General features: G+C 38.5%; 1 protein-coding gene across 1 annotated transcript; it reads right to left on the reverse strand.

Annotated features, from left to right (window-relative positions):
* Positions 1-12843: 12843 nt before the first annotated feature.
* On the reverse strand, positions 12844-15353 carry LOC137784565 (beta-1,3-galactosyltransferase 2-like). Its single transcript, XM_068575344.1, has 3 exons — positions 15305-15353; positions 15214-15221; positions 12844-14007 (listed from the first exon to the last, which is right to left on the reverse strand). Exons 1-3 carry the CDS (start codon positions 15351-15353, stop codon positions 12844-12846), a joined length of 1221 nt encoding a protein of 406 aa, XP_068431445.1.
* Positions 15354-17465: the final 2112 nt, after the last annotated feature.

Here is a 17465-nt window from a genome sequence, read left to right on the forward strand (position 1 = left end):
TCGAAGACGCTGTTGCACTCATGTCGGTGCTGATTCTTTATTAACCGACCAAAAATGATACGTCTTGTAGCGTTAAATTGGTCTCTTTCTATGTGATACGTAAAGGTTTCATTAGTTAGAGGTATTTATTGCAATTTTCTGTTTGTCTGTTGGAAATGCGAAGTACAAGTGGCTCAAAATAGTACTTAAGTACAGTACTCAACCAAATGTACAACCTATTCTCGCATTGACAACTCAAATTCAGACGTTTAGTCACTAAGCTACAAACAGAAACATTCTAGCGTCAGTTTTGGACGCGTCAGGTACGGCGTGTACATGTTTGTTAGCGGGCAGCAACCTCCAGTTCTCTAAGTGAAGCCGATGCTTCGTGTGTTAAAGCTGCATTCTCTCTCTTGACCACTAGAGGTGGCTCTTTTGGTTGTATCGAAGTCTATGCTTAATGTGTTAAAACTGCATTCTCTCTACTGACAACCAGGGAGTGACTCCTCTGGTTGTATAGAAGTCTATGCTTCATGTGTTAAAGCTGCAGTTTCTCTCCTGACCACCAGGGGACGACTCCTCTGTTTTATAGAAGTCTATAGAAAATAGAAAATGACTATACTCCTCTCTTAATTTCTTCCCTCAGTAAACATTGTAAACATGAGTGTATGTCTTAATCTCTAGTTTCAAGTCTTCTTCAATGCATTAAGTAAATTATGGAAATTTAGACTGAAACAGACCATAAAGCAGGAGATGATTTAGGGTGGGGCTACAAGGTGATTGACAGGTCGACACCAGAGATGTCTATACCGTCTCTACGTCTTTCTTCAGTCCAGGTATGGTAACTTTTGTTCATTGTTAAAATACTGAGCACTGAGCACCGACCGGAGGACGCTCGCCCTTATAGTATGAATGATTTGTCAACGCTCAATCTGAACGCCGAGCGCCCCCATTCGTTCTCTCTTTATTGGGGACCTTGAGAGAAAAATAAGGTAATAGACGCCATGAGGACACAAGAACTGTAAATTGACAAATAGTTCCGGCACACATAAAAACTTGAACAGAAGCAGGCTAGGTGTTCCCACCTGTTTCCACTCTTTATGTTAAGCTAAGCTCAGTGTTTATCGTCCGTGGCTTCAGGTTTAAGTGGCAATCGTACTCTCAGCAGCAAAAGGAACTCGCATATTTCTCAATTTGTCAAGCTATTCCTTTAAAATGGGACAGTATTGGACACACATTACACACACATTACGTAAAGGAGAGGAATTCCTTTTAAAAATACTGTAAAACATCAAACGTCTTGTTTAAAATACGTGCTGTTTTTCATTTGACTTAAGCCTTGTTAGGCGAAATGTGTGGATTGTTAAATACTTTTTTATTATTTAAAACAAAGTCTATATTTATTATATTTGTTTTACTATGATCAAACGTAATGTTGATGTGTTCAATGTGACGTGTCCAGTTAATTAGGCATTTGTTTTAAAACTGTGAATGTCGGCCTCTGCTGGATTAAATGTGTGAAACTTCTCTGGAGGCTAAAATGTGACCAATAATCTATTATTTTAGGTTTATTAGTAAATTGTTTTCCTCTATAAGATATTTTGTGATTTCTTGTAACCCTTGAGCCAATCAGATGTTGAATAATGTAACATCCCTCTTCACTGGTCCAATGAGTAGTTACATTTAGATTTGTTATTTAGTCTTTTATAAAGTGTGAAGGCACACACACGCCTCATAGATGCCTGTGCTGCTGCTCGTCTCAAACATGAAATAAAAGGTTTTCTTTGTATCTTGTTGTGTCTTTTGTGGTCTCCTTCATCTATTTAATTGCTTTACCTTTCACGTAAAAAAAAAGTCAGATAAGTAGTTTCACTAATATCAGAAGTAAAACAAATAGATTCAAAACCTGATTATTATGCATACTACTCATCCCTGTGATGCCTAACTGGCCTTTTATTATAAGTTTAAATACGGACAAATAACTCTTACACAATCAATTAAATTCATCAATTCTATATTAAACAATATGCACCTTTGATTCTGGGTTGTCTCTTTAATATAGAATATAATTTTATAAGCATTCTGATTGACTAAAATAAATCTAAAACAAAAAAAGGTTATCTGTCCTATAGAGACAGACATTAATTTATCCAAAAGAATACATCTATCTAATAAACTCGTGAAACTACCAAACACAAATATCTTTTTGCTAGCCAGTAGAGCAACCATTTACAGAATCCAGCTTAAAAAAGATTTCTTGTCAATTGTATTTCAAAATATGTGCAATTCACTGACTGCTACTTTATTTCATTTTTTTTAAGGGATATCATAAAATGCTTGGGAAATAATGTAAAATACACAAAGCAGGTGATTAATGGAAGTGTGTTGAGAGTTTTCTTACACTCAAATTCAAAAAATAAAGCATTGTTTAAAAGATTAAGTTATTATTTACTATTTGATTGCTATTGGGTTTAATTCATCAACTTTTGTGGGTGTAAAAAAAAAACGAGGATGTAACACCAATGAGTCATACAAACTGAGTGGAAGTGACAAAAGAAGTTATTGCAACAGCAACAAAGCACCATAAGATGTCACACTAATGAAGTCTCTGTGTCCACGTATGTCCCTCACCGTACAAGCGGAGCTGTCTATGTTTATCTTTTGTTCATTGATTCATTTCTCTTCAAGATGCTGATACCTCTCTAGATGTGCTAACTTTCTCCTCAAGGTTTCCCTTTTGCTCAGGTGGTCACCCGCTAATCGAATAATAGCCTGATGGGTAAAGGAGAAAAACTACAGACAGAAGGACAGACACAACAGGAGACTTTCCCATTGATGTCAAGTCGTACCTTCTCTGTCTACTTCTCAGAGACGTATCTATAAACACTTAATATTGCACTTCGTAAAGATTGATGTAGATTGCTGGTCAAATGTATGACTATGTATGTAATGTAAGTATGTAAGTATTTCTCTGCAAAAACCAGCTGTACACAGTGGAAATGTTTTATGTGAATACATTGATCTCCAACCATCTCGCTGTTATATGACAAAAAAACAACAACAAGATGGTAGCAGACTAAATGGCAAACTGAGGGGTTCAAAGTATCACTGTGGCTCGTAGTTGTTGAGGAAGGAAGTACATTATTGAACATGAGTGCAGTTCACTCCAACAAAACTACCGTTTTATATGGATAGCCCTTACTCTTAGCACAGATGGGTAGTATTTTTATTACTTGTATTTGAAATACGTATTTCAAGTACTTTGACCCTATCAAATCCAAATCTCAAAATACTCAATTAAAAATTTGGAGTAATTTTGTATTTACAAAATACTCACACTACTTTTTCCATGAATCAAAAAACAGTTCACTTATTAAGCTCCTTATTGTTCGATTTAACACCACCCTCGCCTGTTTAGCTCTGGTTGAGTGACTGCACAGGAGGCGTATAACACCAGAAATATTACAAAAGTTAGTTGTTCATAAGAACAACTAATGTTTGTAATATTTCTGTAACTGAACTGGCTACTCAGTGGTTGGGTCTCAAGAACCAAAATAAAAGGATCATTCTGTTTTAAAGATGTCATGTGTGAACCTGTATGAGACACTTAACACTGTAATATAGAACTGTGTGGCCAGTGTAAGAGAGAAAGAAGTAGACCACCATGCCACTGGCCAGTGTAAGAGAGAAAGAAGTAGACCACCATGCCACTGGCCAGTGTAGGAGAGAAAGAAGTAGACCACCATGCCACTGGCCAGTGTAGGAGAGAAAGAAGTAGACCACCATGCCACTGGCCAGTGTAAGAGAGAAAGAAGTAGACCACCATGCCACTGGCCAGTGTAGGAGAGAAAGAAGTAGACCACCATGCCACTGGCCAGTGTAGGAGAGAAAGAAGTAGACCACCATGCCACTGGCCAGTGTAAGAGAGAAAGAAGTAGACCACCATGCCACTGGCCAGTGTAGGAGAGAAAGAAGTAGACCACCATGCCACTGGCCAGTGTAAGAGAGAAAGAAGTAGACCACCATGCCACTGGCCAGTGTAAGAGAGAAAGAAGTAGACCACCATGCCACTGGCCAGTGTAAGAGAGAAAGAAGTAGACCACCATGCCACTGGCCAGTGTAGGAGAGAAAGAAGTAGACCACCATGCCACTGGCCAGTGTAAGAGAGAAAGAAGTAGACCACCATGCCACTGGCCAATGTACAGTAAGAGAGAAGTAAGTAGGCTATTCACTTGTTAAGTTACCTGTTCACTTTAGTAGTGATTTACTATTTACCTTTTATTTTTAATATCTTTTATCTGTGCGAAATTTGATGTACAGTAATTTATTGAGGCTCTTTACCTGTGTACAACTCATTTCAATTCTATATTTTGCTTTTATATATACATAGGCCTAATGCCTTCTCATAATTGATGAATATTTTCTTGTTGATACAGAGCTAAAGTTTATGAGCTCCACTTAAGCCCCAGCCCTTTGCCTTGGATTCCAAATGGTTTTGCAAACCCATACGAATTATAGAATATCTCCTCAACCACAAGGGCTATTTGAATAATTTCCAAAAGGTATACTACGGAAAACACTTCTGAGAATAGTTAAGAGGTTCATATAGCAGTATATGTGTTACCTCTTTATTGGTTGATGATAGAACACAGGAAAAAAAAGAAAAGTGCACATTTTGTGTACCGGAGGTTCAGGTCTCTGAAAGCAAAAATGCCCTAACTTTCTCCCTTCACCTTGGACGCCTCTGGTTCCACAACAAAGGGGCTCTGCTCAAGCAGATGCACCAATACACAGCAAGCAAGGCTGTGTATAATATTGCTTGATCCATAAGTTAGTCATATTTCAGTTTTTTGGTTGAAATATGGCTGATATCTTCCAGCTTTGTCTTACGGTGGTTTTGGCGCAATTGGCGGTTCTGAAGGTCATAAGCTTTCCAGACAGGTGTACTCATCATGTGTGGCATCAAGCTAGGGATATGATCATTTATATTTTCATAACTTGGGGAGCTCCCTCGCGTCACTTTCGAGTCATTTATGTTTCTGTTAATATTTATGGTTGAATTGTGCTATAGACATGTAAAATGGAGTTATATGTTCGTGTGTGTGTGTGTGTGTGTATATGTGTGTATATATATATATATATATATATAGAGAGAGAGAGAGAGAGAGAGAGAGAGAGAGAGAGAGAGAGAGAGAGAGAGAGAGAGAGAGAGAGAGAGAGAGAGAGAGAGTCAATTGAGTTGTTGTCTTTTAATAGCTTTGCTTAGTTACACTGACATTCTGTGACTGTTCTTGTCTTTTGTGTGGTTCACCAGAGCGTTGTGTACATTCGCCCAAACCAACGCTCTGCTTTAGCAAATTGTGAGAAAACGTAGAACCCAGAGTATTTCCTGTATTTTAAATACAAAATACATGTATTGTATTTTGTTACATTTTCTGGCACCAGTATTTTGTATTTAATTTTAGTACATTTATTTGAGGGGTGTTTTCTATCAAAATACATTTTGATGTATTTTTGCCCATATTTGGCTTTTAACTCCAAAAATACACAATATGATGTCAGAAACATTTATAATAAACTCATTTAAAACCCTGCAAAACAATGCTGGCATGTGTTTGGTGAGTGTGGGGAGTTTCCCTTCAGGTCATAAATTTAGTACCTGCTGGCTGTACTTTAGAGACAGACCTACCCGTTAAATCACTATTCACAGCAACCAGGTAAAGAAAGATTAGGTGAAGTTTGCATTTTAAATATATAATTAACTCTGCGATGTGCAATATTTGCTATATCTGCAGCACATTTACATTTCTCTGCACAACCCAAATGGAAATGTTTTATCAGCCTCTGCAGTAACATTGACTTTTGTGAATACAGTGATGTGAAACATCTCACTCTCATGATCCTCTTTGTGAAGCTTCTGGAGAAGATTTCCCATAAAAGGTTGTAAAATAATCCACAGTTAAACAAAGAATTCTGAACCTTAGATTTGCCCTCATGCATTCAAAAATAAAGGTTCACATCAACTTCAATTTAATCTATTTATTTTAAAGTGAAAGATTTCATTTACTGTATGCAGTTATGGGATCAGCGTGTACCTGGGAGGGTCGATGTTGTTTTACCAGAGGAACAGTAGCAGGAGTCATGATTTGTTCCTGGTGTGCTTGCTAAGTTTAAATAAACTTGATAATTTCAAACACTGATTATGGATTATGGATTTACGAGTACTTCTCGTCCCAGTGATGCCTATTTAAAGTTTCAAGTGTGTGTTTGATTACGGTCAAAGAGCCACTACACACTATATCAAAATAAGCAATTGTATCTTAAACATTTCATAGATGACTCTTATAATAATTCTAAGTGTATAAACACGTATGATGTCTAATTTTCTTTACAATTTCAAGATTCAAGAGATTCAAGATATTTTAATGTCATGTGCACATATAACAAAGTTACTTACAATGAGAAGCTTATTTTGGTCCTCCAACAAACCAAATGACAAAAAACGTTAAATAAAAATAAGGCACAAAATATATTAGAGGTATTGCACAAAAATAAGGCACAAGAATATGAAGACAGTATTGCACAAACAGTGTATAAAGCAGGGGTCACCAACCTTTGTGAAACCGAGAGCTACTTTGAGGTACAAAATAATACGAAGAGCTACTTGTTTGATACAAACTTCCTGAACAACAAAGTTGCACAGATCACCTTTTAATTATACTATATGTGAACTGTCTGATCACATATCAATGTTAATTATTCCTCACAATAATTATTAACAATTTCCACAACAATGAAGGTAAAAAAAAAAGTTTTTATCACTTTGTTAGAAAAATGAAAATAAAGTTATATCCAAGCAAAAAATAAATATTTAGTTACTACTAAATAGCTTATTGCGGAAAACAATAAGCTATTTTTTGCAAAACAAAACAGAATAAGTGCAGATGTGTGAGCATCAGGTTGTATCAGTGGCTCAGTGAGCTGCTTTCCTCTACACATCTTTTTAAAACAGGAAAGATTTACAGATGCACAGAAAGATTCACAAATATATTTGATTTACAAATCCACACAGAAGAATTTACAAATATATTCCAATGATATATAAATGTAAAAAAGAAAATCACAAATATATTTCTGCATTTGTATGTATTTGTGTGTGGAATACAGTAGTATTCAGAGAACGTGAACTTTCAGTTGTGAGTTTTCTTGTCAAGTAACAGAAAAGATCGCATTTTGAGAAACGGCCGTTCTAGACATCGTCACGCTGATTGGCCAAGACACGACATGTCACATCAAAGATGTTTTATTGCATAGATGACAACATCAGCTTTTTTTGACGAAAAAACACACAACTGAAAGTTGACATTCTCTGAATGTTACTGTTGTTGAGTCACAAAATGTAATTTTGTATGTTTTCAGGCGAGAAGTTAGTTGTTTAAGCATATAATCTGTGGTTGATTTGTCAAGAATTAGCCTACTTAAAAAGATGGGCGGACGAGTTGATGTCCTGCTCGCGGGACCGGGCAGCCCAGTCAGCACCGGGTGGTCAGCGCTCCTCTGCCCGCTGAGATCAGCCTGATCTCGACAGGATTTTTTAAATGACCCGCTGGCTCCGATTTATCCGAAGCAATTGAACATGAGATATAATTTGGTTTTGAGGATCTAACGAGCAAACATTATTAGTTTATTGTATATATATATATATATATATATATATATATATATATATATATATGTATTGTTGTTTAAATCGTCTGCATGACGCAACACTGTAAGAACACGGACAAAGTATTTAAGATGCTTTATTGTGGTCCGAGACGGACTACAACGTTGTGTTGTCACCGCTGCAGACACTATTATGTTATGTTACACTATTATGATGTTAGACGTCACTAACATCGCCGGCCGTCACGTCATAACTACGTCGCTTAGTGAAAGTAGACTCAAATTCTCTGAACACTGCAGTTGTCTTTTCCTAACTCCTCATGAACTCTCCTTCCCATCTTTCTTTGATCCTGTGATGTTTCCACAGAGATCAGGGAAAAGTGCTTGGGGTTAGACGTTAAGAGGTAATTATTTGACTTTTTGACTGCAGCCAATATTTGTTTAAATTTTGACAAATTGCCACCATTACAAGTAGGCCAAATTAGCTATTAGCACTTAGAGTTAGCAATGTGCCCATGAAAGTAGAGAAAACTACCACCGTATTACTTTGATACTGAAGAAACTTTTAAACGCTATGGTTCTCAGGCAAGTTCTGCAGTTCGTGGGGGTCTCTGTTTCTAAGACTTCTATGCGGACACATGAAGACATTCACGGAGGACATTGGCGACAATGATGTGAAGTGTAAGTACTGAATCTAAAAATATATATATATTTTTAATAATGTGACAACAGGAAGCTAAAGGTTTGTTTATAATTAAAGAAAGTTTGGTACTCAGTAGTTAAGGTAAATGACTCATTATGCACTCATTATGCAGAAGGGCTCGTGTCAGTATGATAATATAAGTGGATTATATTTATTGATGCGTTATGTGTTTTCCTGCACTTCACTAATGTTGTAGCTGGGAGAGGCTGGTAGAGGTATTTCTGCCTGATAGTTTGTGAACTTCCACCCCAGTATCACCACATTTCAATAATATTAACTAATTTGTTGTTTTGTGTTATCAAAATAAATCTTTCGTATGGAACAACACACAGCCTACTGTGGGCCGTCGCCTACGCCAAAACAATCACAGGCACGCTCACAGGTAGCTACGATGACTGACAGGCTTCACAGCTACACAGCTCATGAGACATTCACTGACCTCCTGAACCCTGTAATTACAATTAACCAGTCTTCTTACCTCGAACAACTTATCAGGTTAAAACCAGAAATCAACCTTTGTGTCGGAAACTGGTCATTTTGTCGCTAATTGCGTCTGCGCTAAGCAAGTAGCAACCAAAGTGCCAACGAGTAAGTAAAGTACAGGTACCTCAATGTGCACTTAAAGTACTTGGGTACTTTCCACCATATATATATATATATATATATATATATATATATATATATATATATATATACATATATGACAACAAATTAGTTGTATAAAGTTCAGAAACAGAGACAGAAACTTTATAATGTAGTTATTAGTTCTATATTACACAATACAATGTAATCAAACAAGATGGTGTGTTTCTGTCTTCATTTGGGCACTAAACATTACATTTAAGATGCATTGCGTCTTCTTTATTAGTGTGCTTTATTTAGTAAATTGCTTTATCTTAACATGTATTTTTTAATATCTAAAGTTTAATTCTTCAAATATAAAAATACATGTGAAGTCATTAAATGATAAAGAGTGATACAAGTAGTAAAAATCCACAAAAAAAACAAAATGAAAGAATATGACGCTGTTAGCATTAATAGACAAATGAAATGATGTAATCTGTGACAAATGGAGGAATTCATGCTTCTTCGTTTAAAACAGACACAAATAAACAGACAACACTTCATCATTGTTGCACGAGTCGTGATCCTTTAATCCATCAAGTAACAATACAATAATAAAGATGACCCCAGTTGGATTAAAAGAAAACCAAATTTCAACATTCACAGAACCAAATCTGACAGAAATATGAAGCTGTTTTTGTTGTTTGCTTATCAAACACAAACATGTTTCTGTTTCTACACAACAAAAACAAGAACTAAAATGAGCTGTTTGTTCCGCCCTCGTTTGTCAGCTTCCCCTTTGAGGGGATTTCTTCGTTCTTTCTCTCTCTTGACCAGTGAACTCACACATAGAACTATAGAAAACCTCAAGGTAACGTCACGCTGGATGAGTTTCAGGTTGTGATTTCTGAACACAGTCAGCTAATATGTGTACTTATTGTTGGAAGAAAAAATGATTTGTTTCATGGCCTGTGACATATGAGTGAACTTTACCCTAATTATGACTCCGATGTGAACTTCCCCTAACACAAAATTCAGTTTGGGAGTCAAGCGATCTGCGATATATGTATATGTATATACATATGCTATATATGTTTGTTCCAGACTGAAGATAAAACACATTGTTGTTCTTATGGTTTAAAACATATCTCTGGGATGACGGGAGAAAGGAGCTTCTGTGATTGTGTGATTAATGTCTTTAAGGGGTAACTTAAGGGGTAGCTTGTTCAGGGAGCAGTCTTGGGATATGCGATTCGTTAAGCCATATGTCGTATGTCTGACTTTGTCTCCTTCCTTGCAACAAATAAATGATTTTACCACCAGGTGTCGAGTACATTTTTTTATCACTTATTATAAAGTTTTATAAATACAAGCAACAAAATAACTAATTACTTAGTTATCACTGGATGTTTATTAACTACTCACTAAGTCACCATAAAGCTTCACCCGATGAGTAGTGGTGCTCTGGAAATGTATGTTTACATAATGCAAATTAGCTGTGTTTTTTTCGAATATGTGCTTTACATAAACTTTTACATACACTCTTAACTTTGGATGAAATAAGGTTTCCAAATTCTTGTTCGTATAAGAGTTCATATGTATGGAAGCCCATTTCCGCCACACATGAAAAAAAAAATTAGGACCAAAAAAAAAAAAAAGAGGAATTCCACTAGTCTGAAAAAAGACATTACAAAATAGCTCAACATTTATTAGAGCATTAAAAACAACAATGTTTTTGTAGCGTGTCCAGTTAATGTGTAAATCCCACATTTCAGACGTGTAAATAAATAGTTTTTGCACATTGTGTGTTGCAGCAATAACAGAAACTCCTTTTGTCCCGGCGGCAGCAGCTTCACTAAAGCTCTCACATGACATGAGACAACATATTTCCTCCAGAGCGACAATGCCGTCTGCTGCGAGGGTCATGACGAGTCTCAACGTGTCTTAGGGAGAAAGAAATGTTTTCCAGCGAGGAAAAAGACCAACTTTAAATTATTATTTTTTTATTCATATTGTAGTGTCCCTGGTTGTTGTTCCTGTATTTGCATAAGGTTGTAACACACCTTTCGCGGGATTATTCCCTTTCAATCTCTGGTTATGGAAACATCCTCCCAAACTCTTTCTCTTGAGATTTCCTTTTGTTTCCCTGCACGTCAAGCGCAACTTGAGCTCAAGCTTCTCGCCCCTAGAGGGGTTTGTTCTGGTAGGATCGGTTTTCATGGAGTTCATTTCCCTCATACCCCCCCCCCCTACCCCTCCCTCCACACACACACACACACACACACACACACACACACACACACACACCTCCCACACCTCGAGGTGGAGAAACTATTTTAGTGTCACATTTTCACTCTTAAGCTTTTGAGCCCTATGCCCCCCCGCCCTCCCCCACACCAAAAAAAAAACCTGCTGCACCAGTTATCAGACAAGAAAATGATTTAAAAGAAAAAAGAAAAAACAGGTCAAGTGACATTTCCTACAAGATCTCCGGAACCACAGCGTTGATTAACTTCATTTAAATTATTAAAATACAATAAAGACTTGTGGGAAGAGATCTATCCAAACAGAAAAAGAAAAAAAAAAATACTGTCAAGTTTACGTAATTACATAAAACCCGTAACCTCATAAAAACCTTGCCGTCACTTTTTCGAGCAAAAGTTACTTTTCACCTTTCTGTTAATACACTATGAGCAATAATGAAATACAAAGTTATTCAATAATTTGTTCGGTAGTAGTTACATTTATACAGTGTTACAGTTACAACCGGACCTTTGAGGGTGACCATGATGCTGATGTGGCCTGAGGTGAAAAGGAGTTTGACATCCCTGCTTTAAATGAATGGAAACAACTTACCCAAAGTATCATGTGCACAGAACAGAAGACAGCCTGCTGTCTTCTGTTTGGATCATAGTAACCAGGTAGTGACGTCATCAGTTTCAGGTATCTATGTTCCTAGCTTGTAGAAAGTCTTCTTTACCTACAGATGTTGTTTAGTTTTGCACACAAACAACATGTGCAGTGGTCAATCAGACTGACAACGGACAGAGATGAATATCCCTCTGGCAGCAACATTTCAGTTATAGTGGATTCTTTTCTGGTTTTTTTTTTGTAATATGTTTTTTATTGTTTATTTGCATATTTATAATACTTGTTTTGATTTTGTTTCTTTTCCCCATACCTATGGTTTGAGTTAAAACCCATATATGTAAGCAAATTCCTCTGTTACTATGACATAAATCCATTTAATGTAGGGCTAAGAAACCCACATTGAGGAGTGTGAATATTCAATTCAGTCTATTTTGCATAACCTAAAATCACAAATTAAAATTTGCCTCAGAGGGCTATATAATCTGTAGACATACAACATCCCTATCCCAGGACCTCACAGCCGTGTGTTACAGCACATTTAAAGAATATGACAGAAATGTAATTGAATCGACAGCACTCTGCTGCATCAGAAATTCCCTTCAAAATAAAAGCGCAGGATTCTTTTTGCCCATGTGTGGCAGAGGGCCGCTTCACGGGGGCCACGCAGGCCACGTAAAATGACGCAGCGGGCTGATTCGGCCTGGAGTTTGACGCCAGAGATTTAAAACTGGCTTCAGAGCTTTAACGTTTCAGAACTTCGGAGCTTTAGAGCTTTGGAGCTTTAAATGTCCCTCTGGTGAATTTAGACTCTTTCCCTTGTCTTAAAAAAGAGTGTCTCATTATTTTGAGAGTTATTTACTATTTCAAAACACTAAGTCAAAACATAAAGAAAGTGTCTTATTATTTTGAGACTTTATTTAATGGAGTCAATTAAGGCTCTGTTGAAATTTTTATTACTGAAAGAAAAACATAAATATAACATCTTTATTACGAACGTTTTAACTATAGTTTATAGAAATCAATATATTAAGTCTGTCTTTGGTCGTGGTTATGGTGACAGGTCAGCAGTACTGACCCGGTCTCTTGAAGTCTTTCCAGATACTCACGCGATCATCCGAAGGCTTCGTGGTCGTGGCTACGAGCTGCGAGTACGCACAGCGGCTGTACTCCCGAGGCACCACCTGAAAATAACTCCAGTTCGGGGGGTCGGTGGGATTGATGCCCAAGTGTCTCATGCACAACCCCAAATAAACGTCTTCGATGTAAACGGCTTTAACGTGTCTGGAGGCCTCCACAAGCTTTCTTGGGAGATCGAGGGATAAAACGTAGCCCATGCCCAAAGCGTAGCGAGGGTAACTTGGCGACGGGAAAATCTCCTCAGGGAGGAACCACTTTGACGTCCGCTGTCTCAGGACTGCAGCGTTGCCTTGCACGAGTCCCGTCATGTAGTTTGTCCTCGGAGCGTTCGCCAACATGCCGACAAGCATGGGTACATTTAGAAACATGTCTGAGTCAATCTTCATGGCGTAGGAGGCGCCGGGGCAGTGCGCGTCCAGCCACTCCAGCATCACCATGGTCTTGATGGTGAGGTTCTTGTAGGAGTCCAGGAAGTCGCTTTGGAGCAGGTCGCGGTGCTCGCGGCTCTCCTGTAGCAGCTGTTTGTCGGGCTGCGGCATTCCCGCCCCTGACCCGCCGTGCAGCCCCATCAAGAAGAACAGCACCACCGCTCGACCCTCCACCTCTCGCTCGCCGCCCCAGCTGCTGCGGATGACGTCACGGTGGGCCCTGTTATCGGGCGCCACGGGAACAATCAGAACGAGGAAAGGCTTTTGCTGCTCGCACGCCTTGGGCTCGTTTATGACGAAGTGGTACTCGGAGGGGTATTCCACCAAGTAGGGGCCAGGATATTTATAAGGAATCGGCGTCTGCGCCTCATACTTGTTTGGATCCGGCGGCTCTGGGGTCAAAGCCGGGACGATCTCAGTTGGTTCAGGTCTATGCGTGCCGAAGACTGGACCCCTCGGCTTGGGAGGGACGATGCGTTGTCTCTGACCCTTGGTCATGCTCCCCCACTTCATCGGGTTCCACTCAAGCACCATTCCCTTTATGTTTGTGTTGTAGAAAAACAAAACCACCGTCGACACCAGGACGACAAAGACAAAGTAGCGGCGTGAGGAACTACACCCCTTCTTGCTGTCCAGCGATGTCCCAGCATCCTCGGCCCCCTGGCTGAGAGCAGAGACAAGACAGTGAGACGGGCAGCAAGGGGAGTAGTATATTTACTTAAGCACTGTGTTGTAGCTTTTTCTGCCACCACGTTCAAGGATAATTTATTTGAATTGGCATTATGAGCAATGTAAAACAGCAGCAGTAAAAACTATTCTCTGTTTGGATAACAAGGCCGACATCTTAACGTTAAACATACAACATGAGGAAAAAACACCATGATGTCTGAGCACCAACATCATGTAAACAGATCCTCTCTGAAGGAAATGATTGTGCCAGAGTTTCGTTGAAGAAACAATAGAATCATAATATAAACATTTATTACATTTAGCTGATGCTTTTATCCAAAGCAACTTACATTTGTGTTCTATACACCGTAGACACAGCAACGTGGAGCAATTCAGGTTTAAGTGTCTTGCTCAAGGACACAACGACAGGAATTAGTGGAGCAGGGACCTGATTCATAGATCCTCTGATTGAAAGATGGGCATGCTAACCACTGAGCCACAGTCACAGAGTAAGGCACATAAATAAAGTAAAAAGTTCAACTAAAAGAGAAAAAAGTAAAATACAACAAAGATTAAATACAAGAGTAAAAACAAAGTGTACAAGAAGTGATACTAACAGCAGTGTCTGATGGAAACTAAAGTATAAAAGTAGTATTAAGAGTGCATATTGCATATACATATTTATACTTATTCCACCACTGCAGTGTTGCTTCTTTTATTTAAATAAACTTTCTGAGTACTGGAAGTAAATTAACAGTACTTCTCATCAAAAAAAAATAAATTCTCAGGTTCCTCCAAAAAACTTGTTTGACAGATTAAATGTTCTAGTTTTCAGTAATTGTTAATAAATCACGCCAAATAGGTTCATCTAGCATTCCTTCCTCTTCTTTGCTTCCTCGTGAGAACTGCTTAATTTTTACAGGTGATAAAAATGTATTACATACCTTTGCCCTCCCGAAGCAAAGACACTTTCCAGCATGTTGACACTCCCAAAAATGTTGATTGTCGTCTGTTTTATATATATATATATATATATATATATATATTTATATATATATATATATATATATATATATATATATATATATATATATATATATATATATATATATATATTAATGGGGGCAGAAACGTGACATTATCAAATTCATGACAGAATTTTAAAGCATTCAGTTGCAGTGGAAGAGAGACTCTCACCTTGTCGCCTGACAAATTAACAGCACAAATATATTTAAAAAATCAAATCTCGAAGGTTCGATTCACGGATTCGTCCATCGCTGTATCGGACCACGCTTCTCGCCGCCGTTAGCCAGCTCCAGGGTGGTTGAAGTAACCATGACGGTGTGTTTCCTTCTGCTTCTACCTGTAGCCACACCTTTGTTTGCCGCCCTCCCTCCTCGGGGTTGGCCTGTGTTGTTTTCGCCTCAAAGCTGGTGTCAAGATGGGAATGCTCCAGACAGAGCCTTTAAGGTGTGTGTGTGTGTGTGCGTGTCCGTGTGCATGTGCATGTGTGTGTGTGTGTCTGTGTGTGTGTGTGTGTGTGTGTGTGTGTGTGTAAAGAGGAGGGTGGGGTGTGTGATTCTACTAACACAGCAGGTTGTTTATGTAACAAGGTGTATAAGGTTCCATTACTCTTATTTATTCATTAACTTATTAAACTTTTATCTTATTTTTTGGCAGAGTGAAGAGAATTGTTGCTTTGTATGTTTCTGACACAAAAGAAGTGGCGGTGTGGAAGTTTTCATTAAGTACAAACCTTAAGAAGGAACCTTTAGAAGGAACCTTTATACCAAAACTTTAGAATTGACCTCTCGAACAAATCTTCAGAACAAACCTTGAGAACGAACCTTTAAGATGAATCTTTAGATTGAACCATTAGAACGAACCTTTAAAAAGAACCAGGAGAACGAACCAGGAGAACGAACCAGGAGAACGAACCAGGAGAACGAACCATTAGAACGAACCTTTAGAACGAACCATTAGACACACCTTTAGAACGAACCTATAGAACAAACCTTTAAAATGAACCTCTAGAATTAACCTTTAGAACCAACCTTTAGGACAAACCTTTAGAACTAACCTTTAGGACGAACCTTTCGAATGAACCTTTTGAATGAACCGGAGGAATATGTGCTAATTGTCAATCACAATGTAGCCCCACCCCTAAAGCACCCTTGATAATGTACTAAATGAACATCATGCTGTATTGAAGAAAAATTGAAACTAGAGATTGTGACATAAAGTCATGTTTATAATGTTTACTGAGGGAATATATTAAGGGAGAAGTAGAATCATTTATATAGACTTCTACACAACCAAAGGAGTTGCCCCCTGGTGGTCAGGAGAGAAAATGCAGGTTTAATGCAGGAAACGGAGGATACGATTGGAACACAACCGGTGTCATGACGTCGTGTGGACAGGCGTCAACAGAGAAGTTTGGAGACAATGACATAGATGCTTGCGTTTGTATCCGTGTATGTTCCCAAAGGTTGCCGTGTGGACGGAGATCGTGTTAGTGTTGCCTAAACCACCAGAAGAAGGGAGAGAAGCTGCCATGTCACAGCAGTCGTTTCAAAAGTGAGTTATTAATTAGGCCAACAACACCCCCACCCGTCCCGTCCACACCACACAGGGTACAAGGTCCTCGTGCAGGCAGGTGTGTGACCTTGAGAGGTTTGTTTTTAACGCCTGCACAGGCGCACTCGCTCTCAGGTTGCATGTCAGCTGATGTTGACAAAATTGATCTCCTCCTCGACTAACCCGCCAAAGCAGAACCCATGAACTAAAATATCATGTAAATGTGAGCACTGTCATTTATCAGACACGCAAATCCAGTGGGGGAGGAAGAGCAGCTGCCTGCCCAGATCCGTCGAAGCCATACCAAAGTGAAGGAAGCAAAAGTGTGTCATTTGTGTGCATACTGAAGAAACAAAAAAAGTTTAAAAAAAAAGAAGTATCACAAAATGAGCTTAGAGTATGAAAAGTGGATCTAAAGTGGCAGAGAGGTTGATCACTTATTTCTTTATTATTGGATTATTGTTTTTCACAATAAAATATATAAACATGTGTTTTTATCAGGGCTGTGTAAGTTAACGCGTTAATATCGCATCAATCTTTTAATGAATTAACAACGTTAATTATTTGATCATGCGTTAACTGCATTTTTTAAAAAAAAATTAGGGGCAGGGGGGGCTTTTACTTTAAAGGCGATTAATCTAGTTGCTCGCTTGTGTATCGTTCTGTAGTTTCTGTTCTCAGCTGCCTCGAGTCGCTGAGTCATCTCATAAAGCTTCACAGGCGCTCAGTCTACCGACAGGCTCGCGCTACAGGCTCAGCGTCCCCGGAATAAGCATTAATTGCACATTTGCAAAGCCGCCGTTGATACCTGTCGGCTGTCCTTCATATCTCCACCTCATTTAACCAGACTTTAGTGAACTTGTTCAAGTCAA

This window comes from Clinocottus analis, unplaced genomic scaffold, assembly GCF_023055335.1.
Source record: "Clinocottus analis isolate CAN_PGR_092001 unplaced genomic scaffold, fCliAna1.0.p SCAF_1, whole genome shotgun sequence".
Lineage (NCBI taxonomy): Eukaryota > Metazoa > Chordata > Actinopteri > Perciformes > Cottidae > Clinocottus > Clinocottus analis.